Source organism: Gossypium hirsutum, chromosome D04, assembly GCF_007990345.1.
Source record: "Gossypium hirsutum isolate 1008001.06 chromosome D04, Gossypium_hirsutum_v2.1, whole genome shotgun sequence".
Taxonomy (NCBI): domain Eukaryota; kingdom Viridiplantae; phylum Streptophyta; class Magnoliopsida; order Malvales; family Malvaceae; genus Gossypium; species Gossypium hirsutum.
Window position 1 is genome coordinate 56,526,966 of NC_053440.1, and position 12,207 is coordinate 56,539,172.

The following is a 12,207-nucleotide window of genomic DNA, read 5'->3' on the forward strand; positions in this document are numbered from 1 at the left end:
GATTATGTCTGGTTTTTTGTTGTTGTTTTGTTTTAAATTGTGTTTGGAATTATAGTACGTGGCTTTTTTATGCATGAAGCAAATGAACAATGACCATGAAAGTTGCAAATTTCAAGCTAAAGTAATAATAGAACAATGTCCATGAAAGTAGCAGATTTTCAAGCTTAGAGTGTGGGGGTAAACAAATGTAGTTCACAGGTTCAAATCATTTCGGGTTAAGTATATATATAGTAATGTAAAAATTAAATTCAGATATTTTAACATCTGATAGTTACATCAGATTTTAATTAAATTTAGAGTTGAGCTAAATTGGACCTTTACCGTTGTTTTGCTTTTTCCATCCACAGATAAGGATGAATTTGAAAAAAGAAATTATCACGTATTAATTTATAATTTAAAATTATTATAAATTACCCCATTCTCAAGAAATAAGATCCATATGCTCGCAAATTATTCAAATTCGACTTGAAAAAAATTCGAATTCAATTTGGTAATTATCGAGTGAGCTTGTGCAACTCAAACTAGCAATTGAATCAAGTTTGAACACCATAATACTCTATTCAAATAGTTCACGAGCCTAATCAAACTTTTCATTTTATGAAATTATTTTTTTACCTTTATTATATAGAAAAGAGTTGTATATAAATTTAAACACCTTCGGGTTCAAGTTGCTGGGCAATCTATGCCCAGTTTTGATGGGCTCAAAAAAGCCCAATTAGCAACCACTGTACTGCAAATTATGCGCCGCCACACTTCAAAGTTCAAAACCCTAGTATGTAATCCGACGGCATCTATTAACGTAATAAAGTTAAATCCTAGCCGTTGAATCCTTATCTTCTATAATATAAAAACCTAGCTAAAGAAAGGAAGGTCACTCTTGCCGCTCTCGACCTTCTTTTCATTTTTTTTTCAATCAATATTTTCTTTCAGATCTCAAGGTATTAGCTTTCAAGTTTTTCTTAGTTTATTTGCTGATAATTTTTGTTAATTTTTCTCTTTTTTTAAAAACTTGGGGTGTGAAAACATATTGATGTAAGCTTCAGTTTCTGCGATTGTATGTGAATTGGATTTTCCCTCATGATTGGAGAAATCAAGGCTGGAGTCTCGATTAGGGCTCTTTTTTTGCCAAAAATCCTAAGAAAAAGGGGTTTTTTTGGAAAGAAATACCGAAGGAGCCCGAGAATTGGCGTAAGTTAAGTTTACGCCATAGGCCTTTGGTCTTTGGGGGATCCATTTCCATTCAGTTCGCTAGATCTGTTGTTCTTCATATGTTTCAACATCAAGATTCAACTCTTTTTTCTTTTATTTTACACTTCTTTTATTGAATTATTTCTGAAAATCGTTTTTAATCATTTTATGATGCTTCAAAATGAATCTGTTATGTTTCAAAATTTCAATAACGATTTTGATTTAGCTTAATCAATACAATTTTAATTAACCCAATGTTCCACTTCTAGCAGATCCATCTATCTATTTACTTGTTAGCTTGAATTTTGTTGCAATCTCCTTTGCATCTTCATAGATCTAACAATTAGTCAGTTTGGGTTGATTTTGAGTAAGATCAATGTAGATTGAATCAAATTAAGTTTTAAAATTTTCGTTTATTTTGGGTTTTGCCAATTTGGGATTTGGATTGTTTTTTAATTTGGGTTTTGGTTGTTTTATGACCAGCTGATTCGGATTTGAAGCTCATGTCTTAGTCATTTTGTATTTGGATCAATTCGGGATTAGGTTAAATGGTTTCCGGTTGTCGACTTTATGGTCAAATAGGGCAGGACCAAGTTTAGTTTTGGATTGTATAGTTTTAGTCTACATGTATATTTATGTTTGAGTTAATTCAGTTTTAGGTTAAATGGATTTCCGTTTTCTATTTTATGTTTGGGTAATTGTTGAAATCTTGAAATACCCAATTTGTTATTTGGGTTTATGTTTTTACTTTTAATGTGATTATTTCATGAACATGTATATCGACTTCAAATAATTTTGTATATGGAGGTTTGCTCACATTTGTGACTTATAGCTTAAGTTACGAAACAAATTGAGTTTAGTTGAATTTTGCAGCTTTCTTGTTAGTGAGTAAGCATGTCTCATCGTAAGTTCGAGCATCCGAGGCATGGTTCATTGGGGTTTCTCCCGAGGAAAAGAGCCTCTCGACATCGAGGAAAAGGTTCATTTTCCCCCACTTTTCCCTCTTAATTGTTTAACAATGTTAATTTTGTTGCTGTAGTTGTTAGATCAAATTAATTAGCTTTTTTTAGTTGTGTTTTAATTTGTGACTTATACCTGAGTTTGTAATTGCTAATCTATGTTACTATTTTTATGGTTTTCAGTGAAGGCTTTCCCCAAAGATGATCCTACTAAGCCATGCAGATTAACTGCGTTCTTGGGTTATAAAGCTGGAATGACCCATATTGTGAGGGAAGTTGAAAAGCCTGGATCGAGTATGTTTTTTTAATGCTTATGATTGATTAATTTTTGTGTTATTTTTCTCCATGGATTTATGTTTTTTTTTTGTCTTTTAGAGCTTCACAAGAAGGAAACTTGCGAAGCAGTTACCATTATCGAGACACCGCCTATGGTTGTTGTTGGAGTTGTTGGATATGTCAAAACACCGCGTGGTCTTCGTACTTTAGGCACTGTATGGGCTCAGCATTTGAGTGAGGAGGTGAAGCGAAGGTTCTATAAGCACTGGTGCAAGTCTAAGAAGAAAGCTTTCACCAAGTATTCCAAGAAGTTTGAATCCGAAGATGGTAAAAAAGATATCCAGTCACAGCTTGAAAAACTGAAGAAATATTGCACTGTGATTCGTGTTTTGGCTCACACTCAGATAAGGAAAATGAAGGGTTTGAAGCAAAAGAAGGCTCATTTGATGGAGATTCAAGTCAATGGTGGAACAATTGCTCAGAAAGTTGACTTTGCTTACGGTTTCTTTGAGAAACAAATTCCAATTGATGCCGTGTTCCAGAAAGATGAGATGATTGATATTATCGGAGTTACCAAAGGTAAAGGGTACGAGGGTGTTGTAACCAGATGGGGTGTCACTCGTCTCCCACGAAAGACTCATCGTGGTCTTCGTAAGGTTGCTTGTATTGGTGCATGGCATCCGGCTAGGGTTTCGTTTACCGTTGCCCGAGCTGGTCAAAATGGTTACCATCACCGCACTGAGATGAACAAGAAGATCTACAAGCTTGGGAAGGCTGGCAATGAATCACATGCTGCCATGACTGACTATGACAGGTAAAGATTTGAACTTGAAATGATTGAATTCGTTAGCTTGTGCTTGAAACTGACTTAAACCGGTAGTTGGTTTTAAATTGTTGATTGCCCTCATTGTATTTGCAGGACTGAGAAGGATATTACACCAATTGGTGGATTCCCCCATTATGGAGTGGTGAAAGAAGATTATTTGATGATTAAAGGGGGTTGTGTTGGACCGAAGAAACGTGTTGTGACATTAAGGCAATCACTGTTGAATCAAACATCAAGGGTTGCACTTGAAGAGATCAAGCTCAAGTTCATTGATACTTCATCTAAGTTCGGTCATGGTCGTTTCCAGACAACACAAGAAAAGGCCAAGTTCTATGGGAAGCTTAAAGCTTGACCGCATAGGGATGGTTTTTTATGGAGGGATTGTTTGTTCCATTTTCTGATTGCCCACAACTTTGAATTTTGTTTTTCGTTTAAACCATGATGAGTTTTGGACAATTATCTTTTATTATATCGATTAATGTGTTTTTATGGCCATGGATGGGATTTTATAGTAGTATTAAAAGTGTTCTACCTCTTTTTGCTTGTCGGTTCATTATAACAAGTTAGCAGCTGGTTTAAACAATATTCTGAGTCAAGCATTTTCATCCTTTGAAGTAACCATGCCGAGAAATCCACTTGCAAAAGTTAAGTAGGCGCTTTTAAAAATGTAAAAAAATCATTTAGGTCTATATTAATTTGCTGTTAATTGAAATAATTAATTAAGTTTCTCTATTAATAGTTTCTCATTGATATTTAGTATTCTTCATGAAAATAATAAAAATCATAAATATTATAATTCTTTTTAAAATATCATAAAAATTATACAATAAATAAATATTATTAAAAATATAAAAATTGATATAAACTTAAAAAAATAATAAAAATATAAAATATTATAAGTATTATAAAATATAAAATTCTATTATGTTATAAAGAATTATAAAATTAATAATTTTTTTAAAATTTTTAAAATTCTATAAAAACAAATTGAAATTCTAAAAATTATTAATAGTATTAAAATCGATATAAACTTGTAAAAATTATAAAAAAAAATTATAAAAACTTGAAATAGATCGAACTAGTTGGATTTATAGATTGAAATCAACAACGGTATTGGTCCGGAGAAAACCATTAGATTGGTTGACCTATGAATTATTTTTTTAATGTCTTAGTTAATTGAATTGGACAGGTCAATTGAACCAGCAAATCGATAGCTTGCTGGTTTGATAAAAATATTAAAAAATTAGTTCAACTGTTTTAGTTCCCAGGTCAATTGATCTAATAGCTTTTCTCGGATCGGTACTCTTATCGATTTCGGACAAACTATTCTCGAGTTCAAGTTTTTATATATTTTTAAATAATTTTTATATGTTTATATGAATTTTAATATTTTAATAAATTTCTACAATTTATTATTATGTTTTATGAATTCTAATACGTTTTTTAAATTTTAAATATTTTAAATAATATTTATTAATTTTATATTTTATATTATTGATTTTATTTTTTATTTTTTATAATTTTATAAGTTTATAACAATTTTAATATTTTTATTTTATATATTTTTAATGATTTTTATGAGAAAAATATTAGATTAAACCAGAAACTACCACGTATCACCATATGATTGGTCAATCAATTTATTTTAACGGTCAACATGACTAATGACAAAAACTATTAATGGAGGGGCATAATAGATATTTTAATTAACAATAGAGACTTAATTAAATGCGAATTTAATACAATAACTTAATTGATTTTTTTGCGTTTTCTTAAGGGCTTTGACATATAAGCCAAGTTCAGGGTAAGTCTTTGTGTTATAGAGATTTTTATACTATTAAAAAAATCAAATAACTTCAAATTGTAACAATTAATATTTATTGTATAAAAAATTAAAAATAATTTTTTAAATTACAGTTTAATTTGAAACAAAATATTTCATTTATAAAATTAAATTTTAAAAATATTTAACTCTCTTAAAACATAAATAAAAATAGTAAAAATTAATTTTATTTAATTTTTTAATAATATTAAAGATTAAATTAATTCCACATAAAATAAAATAAAAAGCCTGCAAATCCTGGCTTTGCTGGCTGCTGCTGCTGCGACTCACTGCACGCATAATGCAAAACCTATGATAGTGTGAAACTGTGACGATAAGTTCCCCAACACCTGAAGAATCCAACGGCATCTGTGCAGACTGAGAAGTATAATACTGGCAATGACTCATTACTTGCATATCATCCATCACAACAGCAGAGGGTCTGGTCTTTGTTTCAGCCTTCCCACCATATATGGTGTTTGGTAGGAATAAAACCACGTATGTATGTGCTGGAAAATGGAACAGTCTCTTGATGTAACATAACATCACAACATGGCAAATCAAGAGAACTACACCTCCTGCCTCTCTGGACCGATAAGAGGCAACAATTTGTCCAAGGGGGAGCCAAATGACAAAATATAGTGGTAGTGCAACATACCAACAATAAAACCCAAAATTATATGAGAGCCAACCAGCTCTTCCTTCCCGGACAATATGAGAGCCGGCGGCAAGCGGGGAAGAACCACCTTGGTCCGGCCCATACTCCCCTTATTTCCCTCCAAAACCCCTGCCCCGTAAATGAATGACCCCTCAGAAAACATCACCAAAGAAAAAAGTGACCATCGCTTGAGATCACATCTTCTATAAACGAAATTGATGATCAATCGATTATTCACAGCAAATCCATAATTTTTAAGGAATACCCAAATCACCATGCAAGAGTATTAAACAGTATAAAGGAAGAAAATATGAAAAATAAAACAAAAATAAAAGGTTAAATTTTTTTTTATTAAACGAGACAAAGAAAGGTAGTTGCTATATTTATTATTTTATATAGTATATAATCTGCCATTTTTTACGGCATTTTATGTTGATTAAAAAGTAAAAAAGAAAAAAAGAAGAAGGGGAAAATCATAGAGTCCTCTCTGTCTTGGACTGAGAGTAGGGCTTTAGTCTCTCTTTTCACACTCTTCAACGCATAAAGAGGGCAGCAAACTTTGCATCTCTGCCCCCTCTTTTTCTCTAATCAGCAAAAGTAAGTCTTTTTATTCTTTTTTCTTATTCACCTTTTACCTTTAACATATCTATATAAATACTGGGTTTTTAATGGCTTTTTGATTATTGATATATTGTGAATGAATGAAGGTTGAAGAATCAGTGAAGCTGTTGAATATATATATAATGATGGGAGAAAGAATCTCACCAGGGAGTTATTTTCAATACCCTCCACCTGGTTTCCCTTCAGTTTCTCCTCATAGACCTTCATCTATTACTACAGATCGTGAAAGGTCAAATTTTTATTACTTTAATCAATCCAATACCATGTTTTTATTGATGGGTTTGTTGTTTTCTTTGTATGTTTTGCTGGTTTCATATAGTTACATATGTTTAATGATTGTTTTAAAATCAAGTAAACAATGGCAGATACTTAGCTGAATTATTCACAGAGAAAGAGAAGTTGGGACCTTTCACACAAGTTCTTCCTCAATGCACCGGGCTTCTTAATCAAGGTTATTGAATCTTCTGTTTTCCTTTTCTTTTTCCTGCAATATAAAGATTCAATCACATGAATACAAGGATGAAACACTAGTGATTTAAACTAGTAAGGGTTCAATTGATTATCGAGTAATTCTTGAATGAATTAAAACTTTAAACCTCCATATTAGTGGAATGGCATAATCTAGATTTTCTATGTGGTTTTAAGGCTTTGCTTGCTAGGAAGGATAGAAAATTTGTTAATGAAATGGTTAAGATTCGTAATAACTTTCCTACTTGTAGCTTAACCATTCGATTAACAAATTTTCCGTTATCGCACCTTTCCATCCTTTGTACCAAGCAGAACCTAGAGAGTTCTACTAAAGCATGTAATTTGGACAATACATCAACTAATTTTTCCATTTTTAACCCTTATGCATTGCAGAGATCAGAAGGGTCTCAGGTTTTAGTCCAAGTTTATTAGATCATGAGAGATTTGAGCATGATAGTCCTATTAGGTCATTTGGTCATCATCCCAATGGAAGACAAATGGATTTGGAAGGATGGTCCATAATGCAAACAGAGGTGATGCCATATAATGTTTATGTATTTTATCATTTAAAAGCATTTAATTGTTGTTAACTAAGCCATTGGTGCAGTAACAAAAGAGTTGTTTATTTTTACTACTACTCCCCCTTCCCCTCCTAACAAATGGCCAAAAAGAGTTTGTAAGTTCTTACGAGGTTAATGAATACAAGTGCCTTGTTATGAGCCCCCAATATGATACAAAATTCTCTTCTCATCAATGTTCACTGAAAAGGAAAAGGAAAAGGAAATTTCTTTGACCTGATTATCTGTTTCAGGAAAATGGGCATCTGCAACGAGTTGCTCCGGTTCAAGCTGCATCAATGGGTTGGCCTGGTTTGCCAGGAGCTCCAACAACACCGCTTGTAAAGAAAGTTGTTAGACTCAATGTACCTGTGGATCAATATCCTAGTGTAAGTAAAGCTGAAACCTCGAGTGAATTTTTCTTGTTCTTTTAAGATAATATTATTGACTCCCACCCTTTGTAGTATAATTTTGTTGGTCGAATATTGGGACCACGAGGAAACTCCCTAAAGAGAGTTGAAGCTGTGACTGAGTGTAGGGTGTACATAAGAGGCAAAGGTTCTGTCAAGGATTCTGTTAAGGTAAAGTTAACCATAAATTCTTTTATGATATTCATTTTTTTCATCTCTCCTCCAATACAAGGCCATATTGGACTGTAGGTGATGCGAAAATTGCTCAGCTAATCTTATATATGCTCTGATCATATACATCTCCATTTGCATTTCACATGCTTTATGAAGAACTTTCAGTATTATGATCAATGAAATGATCACTTTTACTAAGAAAAGTACCTTCTTGTGAAAAATACAGTTATGCAAAATCAAGGTCTGACCTAATTAAAGACGAGACTTGGCTTCTTTTTGTGCGTTTTCTTCTTGAATATAAGAAGACCGAGTTCTCCTTTGATGTTGCTTCACTTGTTATTCATTGACTGCTTACCTTTTTTAACATGTAGGAAGAGAAACTAAAAGATAAACCTGGATTCGAACACCTTAATGAGCCGTTGCATGTGTTGGTGGAGGCTGAACTTCCCGAAGATGTGATAAATTCTCGTTTGGACTACGCTGTTGCCATACTAGAAAATCTTCTGAAACCTGTGGTATGAACAAAAGCAAAATTTTATTGTTGTTTTTAAAGTTAGCCTTTCCTTTTACTGTATGTGTTTCAGCTCCTCCATCTCTACCATTCATCAGGATGAATCCTTGGATAACTATAAGAAACAACAGCTTAGGGAGTTGGCTTTACTAAATGGTACATTAAGGGAAGAGAGTCCGAGAATGAGCCCGACTATGAGCCCTAGTATGTCACCCTTTAACGGTACTGGAATGAAACGAGCCAAGACAGGAAGATGACCCTTATGGTGACAGGATGTTGAGTCAAGAAGAGCTAGTCAAACTCGCTACTCGGTTTCGAGCAACGATGGTCCACTTCTAGGTTGTCCTTCTCCATTGATCCCTTTTGTTTCATATATCAATCCCCTATCAACATGACTTTAGTTAAAAATAACCTATGCCCTAATTATTTTAGCCAAAAACCTCTACTATAGTTGGAAGATTCTTCTCACCTACAGTCATACATATGCAGCATTCTCTCTTGGTGATAATTACTATTATTATTTATTATAAGATAAAATCATTGTATTGTATTTTGACTTAATAATAAGTTTTTTTTTTTTCGAAGTCTCATCGTGTAGTTGAGATAGTTTAGACGGATGAACTTCTTTATGCTTCTATTCATGAAAATGAAATGGCTATGACAGATGCTTGAAAGAATTTGGTTTTGTGGTGTGGGGGTTGAAGGGCTTCACTAGTAGAAGAGTCAAACCAAAAGTTACTTTCAAGTCGAGAAAGTATATCAGCACATTTATTTCTTTCCCGAAAGACATGCTTATGCATACTTTATTTTCTTCCCAAAAGACGTGCTTAAGTGATGAAAGTCATACTGTGGAGAAGAAGCTACCTTTTGGTTCAAATAACACTCCAATTTCACTTTCTTTTTGTTGAAATTCCAAGGTTTCAATGAAGAAGAAATTTATTTCAACTTTTAATTACAAATACACAACCTATGGTTGAAAAGTTATTGCCATTTCAGCCTTAGTCCTTAAATTTGGTAAATTTTTTAATATAGTTTCAGAAAATATTTTTCATCCACATTAGTCCCGGCCCGGCACTTTGATATTGTGTTAAGTCATTACCTAAAAACTATAATTTTTTTATAGAAACCAAGTGCTAAGAGCTAAAAGAATAAAAAGATAAAATAACATCTGGTCCTTGAACTTGGTAACTTTTTTCAACTTAGTCCCAAAACTCTATTTTCATCCATTTTAGTCCTAGTACTTTGATATTGTGTTATGTCATCACCTAAAAATTATAATTTTTTAATAATAATAAAAAAAGCAATGACATGAGATAATCTTTAGAGTGCCATGTCACCACAAACACTAAAATTGAGAAAAGTTGTCAAGTTTAAAGACTATGTTGGACACTTCAATCCTTACCCATGTCTCAAGTCCAATTAACATAGGCTATAGGCAAAAAAAAAGAAGTTCAAAGACCAAGTTGGAAAAAATTGACAAGTTTAGGGATTAGATGTAGCTTTATTCCAATAATAAAGATAGGATGATAAAATGCAAAACCAGATAGCCAAAGTAAATCAATAGAATCAACATGAGGCAGTCTTAATGATCATCAAGGGCCATACAACTCCAACATAAGATCCATATTCCTCGTCAATGATGACATTAATTCCCATTGTCATCAACTTGTCTATTATCTACTGTGTTGCATGCATAGGTAATGCAGAAAGGAGACAGATTTACACAGATGCACATGATGGATATTATAGTATCATAGACTAGATTTTCAAGCTTTAACACAGCATAAGGAGGGTGTCCTCTATAGTGAACCCCAAAGATCTACATAATTGGATAGGATTACAAAGTTTTTCTTTTACATGCAGCTGCTACAATACATCCTTGCAAAACAAAACAAGGAATTTAACTGAATCTTGGTGATTGAGGATCACAAAGACAGTTTTATCTACACACCTCAAAGAGGATGAGCTCAGTTTTTCATTGATGCTGTCAGTCATGAAGGCCGAGTTCAGCCTCTAGGTCACCATCTTCTTCGAACAACTTTAAAAGACGGGCATATTGCTCGTCTCGTTTCCTTTTTTGCCATACCTTGAAAAGGAAAAACGAAAACAACCCAACAGCAACCAGCACAATCAATATGATGACTACCTTGGTCCCATTTTTACTATTTGCATTAGACTTTGAGTTTAAGCTGATTGAACTTGTAGAGTCACCGGAAAACCCTGAAAAAAGAAGAAGGAAGCAAATTGGAGTAAATTGTTTTATCATTTTCAATAATTTTCCATTTAGTAAATAAGAACAATTTCTATTTTAAAGCCCTTCACAGCAACTTAATCATTGTTCTAACAAATTCAGCTGAAGAATATTCAAATAAGCCTAAAAAGCAAGTGTAATACCAAGAACTATGTGTAATAGCATAATTTCATGTGAAACCCATTTTATCATGGATAATTATTTGGTCCATTAATGGTGGAATCTTTTTAATCCCACAAGCGGGATTAAGAAACCACAGGACCTTAAATTTAGAAAAATAAGAAACAGGCACTTTCATTTGTTTGGTGAGAGACTCCGGTATTTGGTAGTTACACTGCACCTGATTAGATCCGCTTTCCTTACACTATTTTTTCCTTCTACAAAACTTGAATACGAGCCTATGCTTACAAGACATCGACCAAATAGACGTCATAGTAAATATAACATTTTCTTAATCCACTTATAGAGTTAAAAAAATCTCATCAGAGATCATAAATTTCCCCAAATATCGTGGAAAATGGATCAAGTAGGGCGAAATCTTAATTGCCTGCTTATACTGCTAAATAGCATATCTATTACAAAGTTCGAGATTCTCAAAAGCAAATCGGAATTGCAGAGATATGTGTGTAAATATATATACCTTTCTATTCATTCTCGAAGTCAAAATTCTAACCTCACAATTTAAAATTTCTCGGAATCACAATCCCTCAAAAAGCAAACAACAAAATTTATAGAAAGGATACGAAAAAAAGCTGTTCTTTCGGTGCTAATTTTCTCAGCAGCAAAACAGAGAAAGGAAAAACTAAGCAACAGTAAAACCTGGCAAATTTGGGAGATTTAACGAATTAATTAAACAAAATATAAAGGTGAGATTCGAATAGCATCCATACATTAAATCCTCCAATTACGATGATGTAGTAAAATTCACAAATTAACTTGAATTTCATGTAATTAATGATTCGAATTTCGAGTTTCTACCAAGTTCATTTGGAAAAAAAAAGATTTGAAGTTCGTTAAGAAAACAACGAAATATCAAATTACAAAGCGGTGTAGAGAGGAAAACCTGAAATGAATTGTAGAGAAACCGAAGCGAAAAGCAGTAGAAGTCGCAGCGTTCTACGCCTTGAAACTTCAGTCATTCTCTTGAAATTTCAGTCTTTTTCAGCGCACAAAGCTTGGTGTCACTTACGACGAAGCTGGTTTTTTGCAGTGTTGCCCATATATATATTTCAATTATTACAAATCGAACTGTCCGCCTGAGATTTTTAAAGGTATAAATTAACATTTAGTCCCTGCACTTAGTAATTTTTACCATCTTGCCTTTGGGCTTTTTTGTCCACGTAATTTAGTAGGGTTTTTTTTTTCAATTTGGTTGGGTTTTTGAAATATATTGTTCAGATTTTATAAAGAATTTTAAATTTAAGTGATAACGTGAAATTCAAGTTCATGGACCAAATTGAAAAAAATTAAGTTATATGATTAGTAT

At 32.8% G+C, this 12,207-nt stretch overlaps 3 protein-coding genes across 4 annotated transcripts; 2 read left to right on the forward strand and 1 right to left on the reverse strand.

Moving 5' to 3' along the window:
* The first annotated feature begins 821 nt into the window (after positions 1–821).
* LOC107898684 (60S ribosomal protein L3-2) lies at positions 822–3,744 on the forward strand. The gene is made up of 5 exons (XM_016824202.2): positions 822–938; positions 2,062–2,167; positions 2,331–2,441; positions 2,523–3,237; positions 3,343–3,744. The coding sequence occupies exons 2-5, from the start codon at positions 2,083–2,085 to the stop codon at positions 3,599–3,601; spliced, it is 1,170 nt and encodes a 389-aa protein (XP_016679691.1). The 5' UTR covers positions 822–938; positions 2,062–2,082; the 3' UTR covers positions 3,602–3,744.
* Positions 3,745–6,442: 2,698 nt separating this feature from the next.
* Positions 6,443–9,054, forward strand: LOC107898681 (KH domain-containing protein At1g09660/At1g09670). Of its 2 annotated transcripts, XM_016824200.2 has the most exons (8): positions 6,443–6,579; positions 6,716–6,801; positions 7,212–7,351; positions 7,630–7,764; positions 7,840–7,956; positions 8,331–8,474; positions 8,569–8,712; positions 8,892–9,054. In XM_016824200.2, exons 1-8 carry the CDS (start codon positions 6,473–6,475, stop codon positions 8,919–8,921), a joined length of 903 nt encoding a protein of 300 aa, XP_016679689.2. In that variant the 5' UTR covers positions 6,443–6,472; the 3' UTR covers positions 8,922–9,054. The 2 variants fall into 2 exon arrangements, with proteins under 2 accessions (XP_016679689.2, XP_040946958.1); XM_041091024.1 differs by having other exon boundaries at positions 8,569–9,054.
* A 1,150-nt stretch (positions 9,055–10,204) lies between these two features.
* On the reverse strand, positions 10,205–11,953 carry LOC107898683 (uncharacterized). The gene is made up of 2 exons (XM_016824201.2): positions 11,785–11,953; positions 10,205–10,690 (listed from the first exon to the last, which is right to left on the reverse strand). Exons 1-2 carry the CDS (start codon positions 11,858–11,860, stop codon positions 10,458–10,460), a joined length of 309 nt encoding a protein of 102 aa, XP_016679690.1. The 5' UTR covers positions 11,861–11,953; the 3' UTR covers positions 10,205–10,457.
* Between the last annotated feature and the right edge of the window lie 254 nt (positions 11,954–12,207).